This window comes from Equus quagga, chromosome 22 (genome assembly GCF_021613505.1).
Source record: "Equus quagga isolate Etosha38 chromosome 22, UCLA_HA_Equagga_1.0, whole genome shotgun sequence".
In the NCBI taxonomy this organism is placed as follows: domain Eukaryota; kingdom Metazoa; phylum Chordata; class Mammalia; order Perissodactyla; family Equidae; genus Equus; species Equus quagga.
The window spans coordinates 24,936,536-24,952,950 of record NC_060288.1 but is presented as its reverse complement, the minus strand read 5'-3'; the positions used below and the strand labels follow the sequence as shown (position 1 = coordinate 24,952,950).

Sequence of the window (16,415 nt, the reverse complement as noted above, 5' to 3'; positions counted from 1 at the left end):
GGTTTTTAAAAACTCATCCTTATTCACCCAACAGTCGCACAGAGGGAGAGAAGAGAAGATGGGATTTCTAAGTGTTGCCTTGGTAGCCCATCAAACCTTTTGAGCACGTTCTTTCTGTTTAGACTGCTTGCTGAACAGTCTTCTGCTCCTCCGCTTTCTTTTCCTTCCATGATATTTGATACCACTGGTCTCGTCGGTGTGACCCTTGGTAGGGAGTTAATTAATAGGTATTTGCTAGAATGAGGGAATGACTCCATCGATCCAGATATTCCTTATGAGCTTGCAAATTTTCCATGAGCCTACTCTACTTGTTCAATGGGGTTAAAGAAATTGCTTATTAAAAATTAAAATTAGGGCCAGCCAGGTGGCACAGCGGTTAAGTGTGCACATTCTGCTTTGGCGGCCCAGGGTTCGCCCGTTAGGATCCCGGGTGAGGACATGGCACCGCTTGGCAAGCCACGCAGTGGTAGGCGTCCCACATATAAAGTAGAGAAAGATGGGCACGGATGTTAGCTCAGGGCCAGTCTTCCTCAGCAAAAAGAGGAGGATTAGCAGCAGTTAGCTCAGGGCTAATCTTCCTCACAAAAATAAATTAAAATTAGTCTCTATTATTACTATTTGAAGGGGCGTTGGTAGATTTGGCTAAAGATGCTCCAGTCCCCCATTTCCCTCAGGAATTCCAGAGGCGGCTCTACCTTTCATAATTGTCTGGCTAGTATTTGAGATGTGAGGCATTCTGTAATCACTGACTTCTGCAAGATGCAGCAGAATGCAGAAGGCAAAAGAGACAAAGTTTGCACTTTTACAGGTCAAAAGTCCAGGTGGGGCATAATAGTAACAGTTTTAGAAGAACAGATAACCAGGCTACTTCGTATCCAGATAAGAAATTCTCCAAAGGAAAGAGAGCTTGAAGGGGGAGGGGAGGGAACCAAGAGAATTAGAAGGCTGGTGTGTTTCCCCGAGAAGGTGCCCCATGTCCTGCCTACCCTTACCTGCAAGGCTGGACTGCAGACAGAGGGGGAAGAAAGGGACAAAGGCTTGGTGGAATCCCTGAGCATGGTGACCCATGCCTCATTCCCAGCAGAACCCAGGGAAGCTGCAAGATATTCAGAGCACCCTCCCTCCTAGTGATGCAGGCTTGGTGAGTCAAGGAGTCGAAAGAAAGATTTCTTGGACTCTCAAGGTCTGGTAGTAGTGCTCCTTTATTCAGAGAATAGCATGCAGTAGCATGGGGACACGACCCGTGGGCAGGAAGAGCTGCAGGCATGGGGACAGGACCCATGGGCAGTAAGAGCTGCAATGGGTTGAGGGCAGGACTAAATTTATAAGGCATAGGTATGTGAGTTATTTCTTTACAAGACAAAGGACGGATCATGAAAAAAATCATTAAAATGGTATCAGTGCAGGTGGGGTCTGGTTATTGGGTGGTCCTATAACTTTAGATAAGAATCAGATCGGATTAAGTCAGGACTTCCTATGCTTCCTGGAGGATGATATAGATCAGTATGCAGGACAGGTCACCTTGGGCCTCTCTCCCTGGGGCAGCCTTGATCGTCACCACTAGCATGGCATAAAGGAGAAGACTAGAAACTACGTAGGACATATCTGGGCTAGTGGATCTGAGATGGCCTCACAGAGAACCTGCAGCCCCAGCATGGTAAGACAAGCAATGGAATGTTTGTGTCAGAGAGAGGCATGCGTATAGAAACGAGAGTCCTGGGGCCGGCCCGGTGGCACAGTGGTTAAGTCCACACATTCCACTTTGGCAGCCTGGGGTCCACCGGTTCGGATCCCGGGTGCGGACACGGCACTGCTTGGCAAGCCACGCTGTGGTGGGCGTCCCACATATAAAGTAGAGGAAGATGGGCACAGATGTTAGCTCAGGACCAGTCTTCCTCAGCAAAAAGAGGAGGATTGGCAGATGTTAGCTCAGGGCTGATCTTCCTCAAAAAAAAAAAAAAAGAAACGAGAGTCCTCTGACTTAATGAGGCCCTGCTGTAGGGCTGAGGAAGATGAAGCAGTGGCCTACATGGACCTACATAGACCAAAAACTGATAGGAAAGGCGGATATTTCAGGGGATCTCTGGGAACTCCTCACCTTGACCCCGACCCCCAGCCCCTCTGCCTCCACCCTATGTTAGCTCCCTGGAATGGAGACTCAAAATCCTGAATGGACTGAAATTAAGTTTCCACCACCTGGTGGAATGGGACCTTAAAAAGGAAAAGGAATTCAACCAGAGAAAAATAGTTCCATTTCTTTGCACACCTTGAGTTTGTGGACTGAGATTTGTGCCTGCTGAACTCATTTCATTTGCCAAGATGTTAATTGCATAAATCAAAAAACCAATTATTACAATTGCATTATTACCAAATAAAACCTGAAACATGTTTCTAAAGTCCCCGTGCTGAATGTAAGCTGTGTACCAGGTGCTGACCTATTCTCTAATACGTGATGTCATTTATTCCTTACAACTCATAGATGCAGCTGTCCCCACTTTATGATTAAGAAAATGGTGACTTAGAAAAGTTAAGTAATTTGCCCAAGGCTGCAATGGTGGTAAATAGTCAAGTCAGAATTTAAACCCAGGAACGTCTGACTCCTAAATCAACATTCTTAATCCCTAAGTTAAGCGACATACTTTTCTCTCATTTGGCAACCCAGATCTCTCCAGGAACATTCCTTCCTACTACCTCTGCTGCCCACAGTTTCAAGGCAATCACGCATTCATGTACTGGAGCCCAGGGTACAAAGCAGCACTAATTTCATACCCTTCCTGCTCCTAGTTTCCAAATTGCCCAATAATTAAGCAGATTATTACTGTCATATCTTAGTGCCGGAATTAACAAGTTTTAGCTCAGTTCCTATCTCTTTTGCAGCCGCCACACCTTGTAAGTGAATCAAAATTGCTGATTAATTAAACTTCACCAAGGAGTAATATGTGCCAGGAGACAGAGACTAGACCAGAAGTCTGTAGACCGACTATGTGCCTTGATTTCTCATTCTCGCTCTTCCATCAACCAACTGTTCCACCTTGGGCAGTGACTTAACCACTCTGACCCTCAGTTTCCTCATCTACAAAATAAGCACAATCTTAAGGTCCCCTTCTTCTCTAACTTTCCATGATTCTGAAGAGCCATTATTAAGTTTATTATTTTATGGGAACTGGAATTGTACTTCTCCAAATACCAGCTCTGATCTCTATCTGTATCCCTTTCCTAGATTTATCCCACATTCTGGGATAAGGCACAGGTCAAGAGTTTCACAAAGGGATGGGAAATTACATATAATAATACCTCAACTTGTTGGCATTAGGAGGAACATGAAGACTAAAAAGATGGAATTATTTTCAGGATGGCTCTATATAAAACTATATAAAGAAATATAAGAACTACTATTAAAAGATTCAATCACTTTGGCTAAGCTATGGAGGAAGGTAAGTCATCCTGATAACAGGGACCCCCGCAGGAGCATCGTCTCATGTCATTTGAAACTGTTTACTATCATCTTTTCTTTAAAATCATTTGTGGTATTTAGTGATCCTTCTGTTCATATCGATGTTATCTCCCTTTCCTTGAGTGTAAATTCTTTGATTTATTGAGTTTGTTATTTCCCTAGAATGATATGGACCCTACTCAGATGTTCTATTATTCTTAGGGTGGGCACAGGACTCAGACCTGCACAATCAGAGTATTTCACACCCCTGGCTAGAGTGTTTATTTAAGGGATAGATATATGACCCTACAGAACCGATGGATTCCCAGCAGAACCTCCGGACGTTGGCAGAAACTATCAAGCAAGATGAGTTCTCTTTCTACTGTGGTTGCTGAGCTATGGAGGATGTGTATGCCATAGGCTGTCAGGAACCATCTTGCCACCAAGTAAGAAGAGCTTGCCCAAGATTGAAGCTAACAAAGAGAAAGCAAAGTCTAGAGCCGAAGAGAAACAGGCTTCCTCATTATATCATCTGAGTACCTGGATCCCACAGTCTACTCCCTGGACTGTTAATAACACAGCCAATAAATTCCCTTTTTGTTTAAGCAGAAGCCATTCTAAGCCACAATTTTTTGTCACTTGCAACTGAAATTAATAAAAATAGAATTTGTGAACCTGTAGAGAAAGTCCATAGTTCTCTACTTTCTCACATCAGTAGATGCCCAAGGGCCTTTCTAAAACGGAAGCAATTGCTACACCACAGGAAAAGACAGTAAAGTGGGATCTTATCATATCTGACTTTCATTTACATGCTGATTTTGGAAACTAACCCACATGAAAGATGTAACTTCACAATCTTATTTCTCACAGCAGCAAACAAATTTATTGACATTTATTAATGTTAAGGCTTAATGTAAAAACGAGAAGGCACAAACCCTGCAGGTAAGAAGGAACACTTCAGAATTCCCCATCTGCTGCCAATTCACCACTAGCGATTAGATTTTCTCTTAAAGCCAGATTTTTTGAATGTTCAAATATCTGCTATATGGTCTCTCCTCCAGAATTTTCTTACGTTATGTGGGAATCAGGAGCTAAGTGTCTAAAGATGACAGATTAAGAAATTAAAGATAAAGTATAATGTTTAAATTTATGAAAGGTGGCCAACAGCAGAACAATAAAAATATAACTAACAAAAATTGGGAGAAAGAAGGGATAGTGTAATGTGGGTTTATCATCTTTCACATTCAGCAGTGAAATAAGTACTGCTTAAAGCCAAAAAAATCAAGAAATAGAAACATAAGCATATAATTTGGAGTTACAAAAATAAGCACCCAAAGACAGAAATTGACATTAATGCTGATATCGGCAGAGTGGGACCCAGGATGAGAGGGTAGGATGGTTGTTCCTTTCATTTATGCCTTTTAATTTTCTTTAAATGTTTCGTTTTTGTGGGCATGCATAATTTATAATTTATAAAAAATTGGCCAGAACTTAAACTATGTCTTTCTAGACAGCTTGCTCCCCTGCTATCTAAAATGTCCGTTTCAAGCAGTCTCTACTCCATCACACGGACTCTATCTCAGCTTCCCGCATCCAAACTTACAAACCTTTTTTTCCTTTTAAAATGGAGCAAGTGTCTCTTCATCTACATGAGGTTAATCTCTCCACCTGTGTGTTGGATCTGAGCCCCTTCCATTTCTTCAGAAATTGCTCGTTACCCTCTTTTTCTTAATATCCTTAAGCTCTGTTATCTCCTCCCAATCTGCAGATGCACATGCTCAGGCTACTCCCGTCTTAAATTTAAAAGCTGCCTGGACCCCATGACCCTCTCCAGCTTCCTCTCTCTTCTCTCCTTCGAGGTCAAATGTCTTCATTTCCTACTCTTGAACTCATCCCTATATGGGGTCTGCCTCCATCACTCCACCAGCGCTGCTTTTGCTAAATTCCCCAGCGGTTGCAATCTCTAAATCTGACCCTTAAGACCAATTTTCCTCTTACTTTATTTCTCCACAGCTTCTGACACAGGGGACCACTCTCTTCTTAAAACATTCTCTTCTCTGACTTTCGGGACACCAGATTTATTATTACCTGCTACCTACACAGGTTCTTTACCCGCCACACAAGAGGGACCAAATAAAGACTGGAATGCCAGGCTTATGGCAAGGAAAGAGTTTTTATTTTGGGTGACGTCAGCCGGGAGATGAGAGTGAGCCCTCATATTCCTCTTGTCTCCCCTAAAGATGGGAGGCCAGGGGTTTTAAAGGTTGTAAGGAATGTGGCTGCTTGTAGGGAGGGGGGAGTCTGTGACCTTGCAGGTCAGCACTTTCCCACCAGCCTGCGTTTGGCCTTGTGAGGCTGCTTGCATGGAGGAGGAGATAAGGAATTCTGCAGGTGGCTGTCCTTGATTGTCTGCCTCTGTAGGGGATGGTGGATTCTGGTGCCAGGAAGCCAAGGAGTAAGCAGGGAATGGGGATGAGTGTTTTTATTTTAACCCCATATATGCTGGGTTTAATGTAGGGGAACTGATATCAGGGCTGGTATCATTACCACTACTATGATTTGACTGACTTGGGACCTCATATTTTGTTTTGTGTTGAAGTTTTCCCTTCACTGTGGACTGTTTTTCAAGTCCAGCCATAACCTCAGCCATGACATTGACTACAGCATTTGCTCTGCACAAACCTCTGTACTCCACAGGCAGACCTTCATACCGAGTGCTTCCTTAATCCTCTGCTTGCTTCTGTAATCACCTTCGGGAACAGGGGCCATCCCCTTCAGGTTGCTCCATGGGGAAGCCATTCTGCAGAAAGGCCAGCTTGCCACTGGAATTTTTATTGGATTTCTTCAGAGACACAATGTAGCAGCAGTTTTAACGAATGTGCTTCCACTTGTAATGGAAAACTTAATCTTGTGAAATTAAGAGAATGCAGTCACCTGTGGCTTAAAACTCAGTTTGGGGGTGGGGGTGGGTAATTCCCAGTTGATTAGGATTATTTCCCTGTGCTCCTCTGGTCAGGATTCCAGTGTGGGCAGTGGGAGGGGGAGAGGCTTAAGTGTCATCCTAGCATCGTCTCAGTGCTTCTTTCTGGGTCTTCTTCCCTGTGGGATCCACTGAGAGTGCACTGTCTGATCTCCCACCCAAGTGCACACTGGTCATTGCAGGACAGCTTGAGGGCTCTTCCATGTTGATCTGGCCCAGCCTGGATCTCAGGGGCCTGATGACTTGGTACCAAGTAGCTGTAGGCTCCTTTGCCAACCTGGGCTGTCCATCCCTCTAGCCTCATATGGACCATGGTTCCTGGGAGGCACTTCAGCATTCCTCTAGGGCCTGTGAGAGAAAAAGGGTGTGGGTGTGTGTGTGTGTGTGTGTTGGGGGGAAGGAAGGGAATGGTATAGTTGGTTATCAGAGCCATAAAGGGCCCTCGCTATGCTCTTTTCTACTCATCCAAAGGTCAACCCAAGCTGGCTCAGGGTACTACCAACAGGCTGTCTTCTCCCAAAGATTCAGGCCGAGCCAACCTTCCCATCCTCATCCCCATCCCCACTGATTTTCACGAGTTCTCTTCTCACCTTTTCTTTCTAAATCACTCGTCCAGCCCAGAAGGGAATTTGTCTCCCTATGGTGAGAAGGCCTTTTTAAAAAAATATATGCTATCCTTCTCAACTTTGTGGTCCATGGTCTATGTTCTGAATCTTTATATGCAAAGTCAATTCAAGAATCAAAAAGAAAAATACACACGGGGCCGGCCCGGTGGCACAACGGTTAAGTTCACACGTTTCGCTCTGGTGGCCCGGGGTTCACTGGTTCAGATCCCGGGTGCGGACAAGGCACCTCTGGCAAAAGCCATGCTGTGGTAGGCATCCCACATATAAAGTGGAGGAAGATGGGCATGGATGTTAGCTCAGGGCCAGTCTTCCTCAGCAAAAAGAAGAGGATTGGCAGCAGATATTAGCTCAGGGCTGATCTTCCTCAAAAAAGAAAAGAAAAAGAAAAAAGAAAAATACACATATCTTTTCTGCCAAGTACTTGGCTCTTGCAAATAAGAAGTACTCTAGCCTCAGATCACATTGCTTTTATTATAACTTTAAAAAAAAATTGAAATTCAGGCTCTACTTGCTCTCCTTTCAAGGTAATGAAGCATATGGGAGGAAGGCTACAGGGCAACCAGAGAAAAAGTGAGAAAATTCTTGGTTTAAAATGCACAAATATCTAGGCATGTAAGCATACATTCTTTCACTTGCTGTCTCCCTCTTGCCAAAGAATTCATGAAAGGAAAAAACCACGAAATTTCTCCAGCCTTTTAAACTGCCAGATTTCTGTATCTTTTCACCCTGCTAAAGTTTCAGGAATTGTCAGTGAAAAGAAGAGCAAAACTAGAAGCAAAATTCCAAGCTTCAAAATTTCTTTGTGCCTGTTTTTATGCAGTTTCTTTTGTCATGGCAGGAAAGTGGGCAATATCATTTTCATGTAATAGCTGGATTTTGATTATTCCAGCACATACATAAATTACATGCCTTTTTCGGGTTAATCTTATCTAAGCATTCTTTTTGTTTCGTTATTCTGACTCAAGCATTTTAAAATCAAAATCCACATTTAGTGGAAGGAAAATTTCCTTTTATTTGGTAAATTTATGATTATATATCACTCATTTTAACTTATTAAAATCTATTAATCTGGAAGTACATACATGCCTCAAATTGGAAAGGTAACAGCAAGCAATCGGGCAGTAATGCTGTCAAGTGTGGACATTCTCAAGCGGGGAAAAAAATAGCTCTAGGAGAGAAAGGTTTGGGGCGGGAGAGAGAAACGGGCGCTTTTCCACGCCACCACCTGGCTATCTGTCCAGTTGGGGGGTATTGTTTGTTACTTTAAGGAAATACGAGAGCTACAGAGGGTCCACGGCGCAGTGATGTTACTGACCACAGACAGACACGACAGGAGGCCGGCCCGGCCGGGGCTGGACCGCGGAAACGAAACCAACCCTGCGGACGAGGGCGAGGTTCAACGATTGCAGCCCCAGGGCAACGGGGACCCGGCTTAACCGAGTAACCTGATTCTTATTACTATTTAAGTTCACCTAAGCGCCCCGCCACCGCGACGACCTCGGAATGCTTCGCTTGTCTACATTGACAAGCTGCTTTCGGACAATCGAAAGATGGAGGCGAGCTTTTGTGGATGCGGGCCCCGCTCGGCAGCAGCGTCTTCGGGCGGAAGCGCGGACCTCGCACCCGCACGGCGGATCAGGTCCGCACGCATGCGCGCCGCGGCCGACGGCTGTGGCCGGCCCCCTCCGCTGCCCGCGCCGCCGGGGCCGGGCGGGGAGGGAGGCGGCGGGGGCGCGCGGCGTCACAAAGCCCAGCAGGAACGCGCGGTTGCGCTGAGGCTCCGGGCGCCCCGGGAAGGGCACTCGCGGCCCGCCCCCACCTCCGCCGCGGCGCACCATCAACCCCGCCGCCTGCCGGGGCCGCCGCGCCGCAAAGCGTCCTGGGAGGGCCGGCTCGCGCCGGAAGGACGCGCGGGCGCGCGGCGGCGGCGAGCTTATAAAAGGGAAGGCGCCGGCGGCGGGCGGAAGTGGGCGGTGCGGCGGCTCGGCGCGCTGTTGTCTGGCGTGTGGGCCTCCCGAGGGGCGTTCTCGGGCGGGCCGCCGGTGCAGGCCGCAGGGACAGGGCCGCGCGCCCCCGCTCCTTCCCGCCGCAGCGCCGGCTCGCGGCCGCCGCGCCCCGCAGGCCCAACATGGCGCAGGAGGTGTCGGAGTACCTGAGCCAGAACCCGCGGGTCGCCGCCTGGGTGGAGGCGCTGCGCTGCGAGGGCGAGACGGACAAACACTGGCGCCACCGCCGGGAGTTTCTGCTCCGCAACGCCGGCGACCTGGCCCCCGCGGGCGGCGCGGCCCCGGCGGGCGCTGCCGACGCCGAGAGCGGCGCCAGCAGTCGGCAGCTGCAGCAGCTCATCTCCTTCTCCATGGCCTGGGCCAACCACGTCTTCCTCGGGTGCCGGTGAGTGAGGACGCGCCCCGAAGCCGCGCTCCCGGTCCGTCTGCAGCCCGCGGGCTGGGGCCCGGCGCCCTCGGCGGGGAGGGGGTTGCGAAGCGCGGGAATCGGCGGGCCCGGCTGCCTTGTCGGGGCGGGGAGGGCGCCTCTGCGCGGAGCCGACGGGATTTACAGTCCCGAGGCGTCCCCGGCGGGTGGGGGCTGCCGGGCGAGCTGTCGGCGGACGACGCTCCTGCGGATGGACCGCGCGTTTGAAAGTTGGCCAGGAGGGACCCCGCCTCCCAACCTTGGGGCATTTGCTGCTGCGGTTCCAGGAAACCGAAAGTTCCCGGCGGTTGGTACGCTTGATTACAACCAGGAAATGCAGTTCCTGTGGCCCGTTTGCGCACACCAGAAGTCGTGGCTTAGAAAAAACGCTTTTTTTTTTTTTTAAGTGTCTTTTCCTTCTTTTTCAGGTACTCTCAAAAAGTTATGGATAAAATACTTAGTATGGCTGAAGGCATCAAAGTGACAGATGCTCCCATCCATACCACAAGAGACGAACTGGTTGCCAAGGTGAAGAAAAGAGGGATATCGAGTAGCAATGGTTAGCAGATCATAGATGTGAACATACATAGGAGTTTAGAACATAAGTTTGATATAATTAGGAATTGCTGTTTTTACTAATTTTTTAATAAGCTAGAATTTATATAATGTTATTACTCAAGTTGGAACATTAAACCTAAATTATGTCTCTTTATTTTAGGCTGTGAATTTGATCGTCGCCCTTTGACTGCTTTAGATCTTGAAGTGTCACACATTGTACTGTTGATTTTTAAATGTTAGAGATTAATGATGTCATTTAATGCAATTTTAAGAAATTTAGTTGTATTCCACTTTAAAGAATCTACTAGTCCTGAAATATTTTCGCCTTTGCCTTTATTTTAATGAGTATTTGTCTTGTAAATTTTCACCTGGTACGTATGAAGTAGACTTAGTCACATATCTGTCTTCCTTTCTAGAAGGGGTAGAAGAGCCATCGAAAAAACGAATCATAGAAGGAAAAAACAATTCTGCAGTTGAGCAAGATCGTGCAAAAAGTTCTGCCAAAACAGAACGTGCATCAGCTCAGCAGGAAGTCAGCTCGACATGTACGGGGTCGTCTACCAAATCCGAGAGTGGTGGGAACTCAGCTCGGGGCTCTGGCACCTCCAGTCAGAACAGCTCTGCAAGTGATGGGGATCGGTCTGTCTCCCGGCAAAGCAGCAGCAGCCTTTCTGCTCAGGTAACAACAGCAGGGTCTGGAAAAGCTGAATCTCAAGCTCCAGATAAACATGGTTCAGCATCGCTGGTCTCTTCGTTGTTGAAATCCAGTGTGAATAGTCATGTGACCCAATCCACTGAATCCAGACAACAAAGTGGATCACCTAAAAAGAGTGCTTTGGAAGGCTCTTCAATCTCAGCTTCTCAAAGCATCTCAGAGATAGAGGTGCCCTTGTTGGGCTCCTCAGGAAGCTCAGAAGTAGAGTTGCCACTGTTGTCATCTAAACCTAGTTCAGAGACAGCTTCAAGTGGGTTAACTTCCAAAACTAGTTCAGAGGCAAGCGTTTCATCGTCGGTCTCTAAAAACAGTTCCTCATCAGGCACCTCCTCGATAACTCCCAAGAGCAGCACCTCAGCAAATACATCGGTGCTGACTTCCAAGAGCACTTCACAGGTGGCCGCGTCGCTGTTAGCTTCCAAGGGCAGCTCCCAGACCAGTGGGTCTCTGGTTTCCAAAAGCACTTCCTTAGCAAGTGTGTCCCAGCTGGCTTCTAAGAGTAGTTCTCAGACCAGCACATCACAGTTGCCTTCTAAAAGTACTTCACAGTTAAGTGAGAGTTCTGTGAGATTCTCTTGTTGCAAGTTAACCAATGAAGATGTGAAACAGAAGCAGCCTTTTTTCAATAGACTGTATAAAACGGTGGCATGGAAGTTGGTAGCTGTTGGTGGCTTTAGTTCCAGCGTGAATCATGGAGAGCTCCTAAACGCAGCTGTGGAGGCTCTGAAAGCTACACTGGATGTGTTTTTTGTCCCGCTGAAAGAACTGGCAGATCTGCCTGAAAGTAAGAGCTCTCAAGAAAATATTGTTTGTGAATTGAGATGCAAGTCTGTTTATTTGGGCACTGGCTGTGGAAAAAGCAAGGAAAATGCAAAAGCAGTCGCCTCCAGAGAAGCTCTGAAGTTATTTCTCAAGAAAAAGGTGGTGGTAAAAATATGTAAAAGGAAATACAGAGGCAGTGAAATAGAAGACCTGGTACTCCTTGATGAAGAATCAAGGCCTGTAAACTTACCTCCAGCGTTGAAACATCCTCAAGAATTACTATAATACGTCCAGAATACCACTGCATACGTGATCTGGTATTTGAAAAGAAAAACTGGCTTACTTTTGTACAATATAAAACAGGCTTTCACAAATTTTGTATTGCTTTTTTCCAGTTTTGCAGAAAATTTACATTCTAGTTCTCTTCACACAATAGAAGTTGTAAATAACTTATGAATGACAGTCCATGTTAAAAAGTATGCATTAACAGCATATCAGTATGCTGTTTCGTTTGCTGAAGAAAATACTGTCTTCTATTTTTAATGATACATTAGGTACGACGTGTAGATCTGTAGTCTTAAAACTTTTGTACTTTCAATTTGGTGAAAATGTATTAAGCTGTCTACCATGCTTGTTTTTTTCTAGCTGAATAAACCTCCACATCAAAGAAAAGGGGACCATAGTATTTGAATGTCTGAAAGTCTGTGAAGCTTAAGGTTGTAAGAATGTTGCCCATAACGTTGAACATGTCTCTTAAAGAATAAAAGAAAAAATAGTTGCCTCAGACTATTTTTATGAGAAGTTGTAAGCATTTTTTAGATATAAAGCAGTATAAAGTACTTAAGGTTATTTTATTCTGAAATTGTTTAAAATTCACCATGATTTTGACTGCTGCAGATTCTTTAAGTGGGTTAATTTATGTTTTGAGGTAAAATACAATTTACATGTTTTCTTAAAGACATAACTGTGGGTTTCTATATTAAGCATATTTTGTGACTACTATTAACAGATTGATTTGTTTAGATATTAAATGCTTTAAGCTATTTTACCTTTTCAAGAAGTTGTGTTTTTTTTCCCCTCAAGTCAGAACCAATTCCTGCAAATAGGCTTTCCACTTCTAGTCTTGGTAAAGTGCAACCAGGTAATTTTGCATAGCTGCTATACAACTTTTTATAAATAGAGAAGTTTTTTTGCAAATCTAGAACTGGATGGTTGTTTTGTTTACAAATGCCATAGAACACTGGGGAGAATGGAGAGCCAAGCTCAGCTCTTCAGTGAGCCTGATTAACGTTTGTTAGTAATGGAATGGAATCCAGTTTCTGTGTCTTCGGTGATTCTGACTGTATTACTCTATTGTGATACATTGTCTCATTTTTCTTCAAATTCTGGCCCAAAATGTTTTTTTTGTGGCCTTCTGGCTTTCTAGATGCTGCACAGTGAGCAGAAATATCAAGTAATGACCTTTTAGGGGCTGGCCCGGGGGCATAGTGGTTAAGTTCACATGCTCTGCTTCCGTGGCCAGGGGTTCGGATCCCAGGCACAGACCTAGCACTGCTCATCAAGCCACCCTGTGGCAGCATCCCAGGTGAAGTAGAGGAAGACTGGCACAGGTGTTAGCTCAAGGACAATCTTCAAAAAGAGGAAGATTGGCACAGATACTAGCTCAGGGCCAATCTTCCTCACACATTCACATGTTTGCATGCACAGTTGTATTGGAATAGGAAAATTGAACATAAGCACAATTTAAGTGCGTAGCAGTTATTTCTAGTTTATATTCTAGAAATAGTAGACAAGGATACTTTATATACTTGAAATAATCAGTGGTTTTTATTTCACCAGATAGCCTTCAAAAATGATTCATTTTTGAAGATGCTGAGTTGGATACCAAAGCTAAGTCCATCTTTTGTCAATGGGTTGCTTTTATGTGTTGTGAGAAGCAGTAACAGGAATGTTGTAAAGCACTTTGAATTACCTCACTTTCCTCAGTTTTGGAATGTACATTTTGCAGGGCAATGATTGCCAGAAAAGCAAGCCAAATATTACAAAGAATAATAAATTTCTGTCATGTATCTAATTAGGTGATTTGGTAATTTCATGAATTGGCTAATTTCAAGTTAATATAAATATTATTGAAAATATTTTAAATTATAGTAACCTTTTGGTAATTTGAATTGGAGGAAGCTGCTTGGTGTACAGACAGTTTAATTTCTGAACATTTATTTGCTATAATCTTAACTAAAAGCTGATAAAATGCTTAAAGAACCCCTGATTTAAGAGCAACACATGTTTTACAATTCTTCAAGATAGTATAGTGAGTGCAGAAGAAAACAAGCTTTGGAATCTTGACTCCCGGGAATTTAACCTTTTAACTTCATTTGAAATAGGACTATGAAGATTTAACGAGATAATACATTTAAAGAGCCCAGTATAGTGCAGTACACCATAGTCTGTTGATTGCTTATATACGTGTTCTCATTTCCTCACAACTTCATGAGTAGCTATTCTCATTTGACACTTTTTTTGGTGAGGAAGATTGTCCCTGAGCTAACATCTGTTGCCAATCTTCCTTTGTTTTCTCAAGGAAGATTGTCCCTGAGCTAACATCTCTGCCAATCTTCCTCTATTTTTGTATGTGGGACACTGCCACAGCATAGCTTGAGCAGTGTGTAGGTCTGCACCCAGGATCCAAACTCAGACCCCAGGCCGCCAAAGCGGAGTGTGAGAACTTAACCATTATGCCACTGGGCGAGCCCCATCGTTTGGCCTATTTTTCAGATGAAGAAACTGCAAAAAGTAATTTGGTCCAAGGTGGGATTCAAGTCCATATCTGATTCCAGAGCCCAAGCTCTTACTATGTTCTATTGCTTAATATCTTTCTCACTTCTCTAAATGTAAAATTTCTGACAATCCCCCTCAGGCTAGTTTTCCACCAGTTTTTTTTAAAGATTTTATTTTTCATTTTTCTCCCCGAAGCACCCCCGGTACATAGTTGTACATTTTTAGTTGTGGGTCCTTCTAGTTGTGGCATGTGGGACACAGCCTCAATGTGGCTTGATGAGCAGTGCCATGTCTGCACCCAGGATCCGAACCGGTGAAACCCTGGGCCGCTAGAGCGGAGCGCATGAACCCAGCCACTTGACCGTGGGGCCAGCCCCTCTACCAGTTTTATTAAGTGATCACAAAATCTTTCCAAAGCCTTGTTTTCTTGAAATGAGTCACTTCAAAAACTAATTCATTCTCCTTAGTACTTGCCTGTGTTGAATATTCTAACTAGGGAGTTATCCCATGTGGGTGCAGTTGAAGTTTGTTTAAAAAAAAAAAAAACCTAAAATAATTTGCAATGAAGGTTAGTGAATAGAATAGATGATCAAGAGGGGGGAAATACTGATTTTTGTTTTCAATCAATGAGGTGAGATGATGCCCTGAGACTGAATTTTCTTGATGGTGCTAAAATGGGGAATTTTTTTTTTTAATGGTAAAGTTAGATGACTTTGAAAAATGGTATTGTCATGTGAGTTTTTAACCCCAATTCTCGGGGCCTGCTGCTGCCGCCGTTGGCTGGAATAATTGTCATAAGGATATGTGTAATTTCAAGGCTTTTGATGTGTATTATCAAAAATGTAAATTGTGTGTGAGAGCGTGTCGTTTTCCCTGCCGAGCGCAGCTTTACTTGGCACAGATTTCTCCTTGGTGTTTGGATTCCTGAGCAATGGCAGTGAGAAGGTAAGCAAAGCAGTCATCAACTGGAAACCAGGTCAGTCCTACAGTTGTGTTGAAATTGTAGTTTTAGGGGAATTTGTAGCTTTGTCCTCAATAATTGTGCCAAAGTCCTATATTGACTCACTACTTAGACACTGGCAAATCTGTGCATAACAGTTTCAGCGTGACAAGTATTTTCTGTGGTTGATGAATAAAAAAGCTCTTCGTAGCTTTCTGCCATTTAAACAAAAATGGATAAATGCGGGAGTTGTCAAGCCACTAATTTTCCCACTACCCCTCTACAAGAAAAATATTGATCGAGTTCACATTTCCCTGGCTTTCCTGAATGCAGCTTGCTACCCAGCTAGAACCATTCCTTTTTACTTTTCTTCCCTTACTACCATAAGCTTTAATATCTCTCCACTTTTCTGTTTTCCTTCTTTAGAAAAATTACTGAAGGGAGATAATTATCTGATCTTTTGTTCTTGTTTATACAGCAAGAAAAATAGGGTAGTTAGTGGACAAGGTCCCCAACTAAACTAACGTGGGAGGGAAAAAAAGCACAGGAAGGTTAGCTGCAGGACATTCTTCTTAGTCAAAACTAGAGATTTCATAGGTCAGTACTTAACAGGAAGCAATCAAATACTTGTGATTTTGAAACTTTTATGAGTAGAATCAGAATCCTCTTTGGAAATCACTACGAAGCAACCACACTAAGGTAACATAAACAGCAAGCACACTGAACTGTGAAACTGTACTGTTATATAGAAATGGAACTACTATATGTAACGTATGTAGCTTGAAATAAAAAGGAATGCAGACAAGTGCACGAAAAGTTAAGAATCACCTAGTGTTGTCCTTACGACTGTTTTCATGTAAATCAGTTTACCAGGGCTTGGACACCGGGCAGTGATAAAACCTGAGCTCTGAATGTGTGATCAGTGGTTTTCAAACTTTGTTTTAGCCATATTCCTTAAAGGAAAAATGGGAGCCCTGTGTGTGTAAAACAGATAGGAGCAGACCTAGGTGGGCGGCCACACCCCACCACGGAATTCCTTCTGCCTGCCTTTCTCACGGCCTGCAGCACCTTGCCCTGTGAGCAGAAGGGGTTTAGCAGCCGAGGGCCAGTGAGGAAGGCCAGCCTTCATCTGCAGCAGCTATTAGAGTGGAGGTAGGCAGAAAGCCACCAGATTACTGCGAAATGGAAGTGATCTGTTTATAAGGAATGTG

The 16,415-nt window shown here is 44.5% G+C and overlaps 1 protein-coding gene across 2 annotated transcripts; it reads left to right on the top strand.

Moving 5' to 3' along the window:
• The first annotated feature begins 9,007 nt into the window (after positions 1–9,007).
• CDKN2AIP (CDKN2A interacting protein) lies at positions 9,008–12,559 on the top strand. Of its 2 annotated transcripts, none has more exons than XM_046648743.1 (3): positions 9,008–9,430; positions 9,880–10,010; positions 10,426–12,559. In XM_046648743.1, the coding sequence occupies exons 1-3, from the start codon at positions 9,168–9,170 to the stop codon at positions 11,769–11,771; spliced, it is 1,740 nt and encodes a 579-aa protein (XP_046504699.1). In that variant the 5' UTR covers positions 9,008–9,167; the 3' UTR covers positions 11,772–12,559. The 2 variants fall into 2 exon arrangements, with proteins under 2 accessions (XP_046504699.1, XP_046504700.1); XM_046648744.1 differs by having other exon boundaries at positions 9,009–9,430; positions 9,880–9,979; positions 10,426–10,568.
• The last annotated feature ends 3,856 nt before the right edge of the window (positions 12,560–16,415 follow it).

Bases quoted from the DNA above. Each gene is read 5' to 3' on its own strand.
- CDKN2AIP (XM_046648743.1), top strand. From the start codon at position 9,168: ATGGCGCAGGAGGTGTCGGAGTACCTGAGCCAGAACCCGCGGGTCGCC. The intron at 9,431-9,879 runs GTGAGTGAGGAC...CTTCTTTTTCAG, and splicing joins CACGTCTTCCTCGGGTGCCG to GTACTCTCAAAAAGTTATGG. The intron at 10,011-10,425 runs GTTAGCAGATCA...CTTCCTTTCTAG, and splicing joins AGGGATATCGAGTAGCAATG to AAGGGGTAGAAGAGCCATCG.